At 43.7% G+C, this 1,917-nt stretch overlaps 1 protein-coding gene across 1 annotated transcript; it reads right to left on the reverse strand.

The window, feature by feature from the left end:
• Positions 1-659: 659 nt before the first annotated feature.
• Positions 660-1,271, reverse strand: LOC138873054 (uncharacterized). The gene is made up of 2 exons (XM_070151488.1): positions 968-1,271; positions 660-775 (listed from the first exon to the last, which is right to left on the reverse strand). Exons 1-2 carry the CDS (start codon positions 1,269-1,271, stop codon positions 660-662), a joined length of 420 nt encoding a protein of 139 aa, XP_070007589.1.
• Between the last annotated feature and the right edge of the window lie 646 nt (positions 1,272-1,917).

The raw sequence follows: 1,917 nt of genomic DNA on the forward strand, positions 1-1,917 counted from the left end.
GAATACAAATCCAAGAAACAGTAGAAGGCACGCCCAGCAAGTCGGCCTAACATCTGATCAAGAAAAGGTAATGGAAAGTGATTCGTACGGGTCACTTTATTCAACTTGCGGTAGTCCATCCATACCCTCCAACCGGTGACAGTTCTGGTAGGAATCAACTCATTTTGTGAATTTGCAACCATGGTCATGCCACCCTTCTTCGGTACACATTGCACCGGCGAAGTCCAAGAGCTATCAAAGATGGGGTACACAACCCCGACATCCAACCACTTGATCACCTCCTTTTTCACAACTTCTTGCATTGCTTTGTTCAACCTCTGTTGATGTTCCAAGGAGGGCTTTACATCATCTTCTAGAATTATCTTGTGCATACAGAATGCGGTGCTAATCCCCCAAATATCAGCTAAAGTCCATCCAATTGCCTTTTTCCGCTTTTAAAGCACCGCCAATGTAGCATCAACCTGCATGTTAGTAAGACAAGAGGAAAGAAGAACCGGCAAAGTAGAACTAGGGGCTAAGAACTCATACTTGAGATGTGGAGGCAACTGTTTCAACTCCAACACCGGAGGCTCCTCAATTGAAGGTTTTGTTGGTGGAGTCTTCCTATTCTCAAGGTCCAAAGATAGTTTTCTAGGCTCATAAGAGTAAGAGCCCATCCCTTATAAAGCATTCACATACTTCACTCGGACCTCATCATCATTGACATCAAGATTTAACAATACGGCCTCCAGAGGGTCCTCCACATTGATCATTGCACTGGTATCATCAACTATCACTGCCATGATAAGGTCCATAAAAGAGCACACCTCGGAACTGTTGGGCTGCTTCGTTGACTTGCACACATGAAAGACCATTTTTTCATCACCCACCTGGAAAGTGAGTTCCCCTGCTTCCACATCAACTAAGGCCTTCCCAGTAGCAAGGAAAGGTCTCCCCAATATGATAGGAACTTCATAATCCACCTCACAATCCAAGATCACAAAGTCAGCTGGCAAGATAAATTTGTCCACCCGGACAAGCACATCATAAATAATACCCAATAGTCTCTTCATCGTTCTATCCGCCATTTGTAATCTCATGGAAGTCGGCCTTAGTTGCCCAATACCCAAAGTCTTGAAAATTGAGTAGGGCATCAAGTTGGTACTAGCCCCCAAATCACATAGAGCCTTAGCAAAGTTTGCACTCTCAATGGTGTAAGGAATGGTGAAAGCACCGGGATCTTCAAGCTTCGGGGCCATTGAACGCACTATTGCACTAACTTGGTGGGTCATCTTTATAGTTTCACAATCCATAGATCGCTTCTTTATCACCAAGTCCTTCATAATTTAGCATAGCCTGCCATTTGTTTAAGAGCCTCCACCAAAGGCACATTAATGGATAAGCTCTTCATCATGTCAATGAACTTTTTAAACTGATTCTCATTTTTTTGCTTCGCGAGCCTTTGAGGATAAGGTGGAGGTGGCCTTGGCAAAGGAGCCTTGGCTTTAGGCACAACCGGCTCCGGCATGTCTATTACGTGTTCCCTAGACGGGTTCACATCATTTTGAGTTTCCACCTCGGCATCTTGAATATCAATCCCCACTTCCTCATTCACATTATCTTCAATCACATTTTCAACTACCAAAGGAACTTCATCTTCTTGCAACTCAACATCATCACTCAAAATTTGCTTTTGTTTGGAGGCATTCACATCACCGCCTCGTCCACTCCTTGTAGTTACTGCCATAACATGATTGTTCCCACCCTTCGAGTTTACTACCGTATCACTTGGTAGAGCACCCTTAGGGTGAGTATTCAAGGACTGAGAGATTTGGCCTAACTGAACCTCCAAATTTCTAATGGAAGTGTTGTGGGAAGACAACTAAGCATTCGAATCTGCACTTTTTTTCATCATCTGTTCAAACATCATTTCAATTC

The sequence above is a fragment of the Nicotiana sylvestris genome, chromosome 7 (assembly GCF_000393655.2).
Source record: "Nicotiana sylvestris chromosome 7, ASM39365v2, whole genome shotgun sequence".
Lineage (NCBI taxonomy): Eukaryota > Viridiplantae > Streptophyta > Magnoliopsida > Solanales > Solanaceae > Nicotiana > Nicotiana sylvestris.

Excerpts from the sequence above, each read along its gene's own strand:
- LOC138873054 (XM_070151488.1), bottom strand. The coding sequence starts at position 1,271 with ATGACCCACCAAGTTAGTGCAATAGTGCGTTCAATGGCCCCGAAGCTT. Across the intron at positions 776-967 it reads TGACTTTGTGATCTTGGATT|TGATAGTTGATGATACCAGT; the intron begins GTGAGGTGGATT and ends TTATCATGGCAG.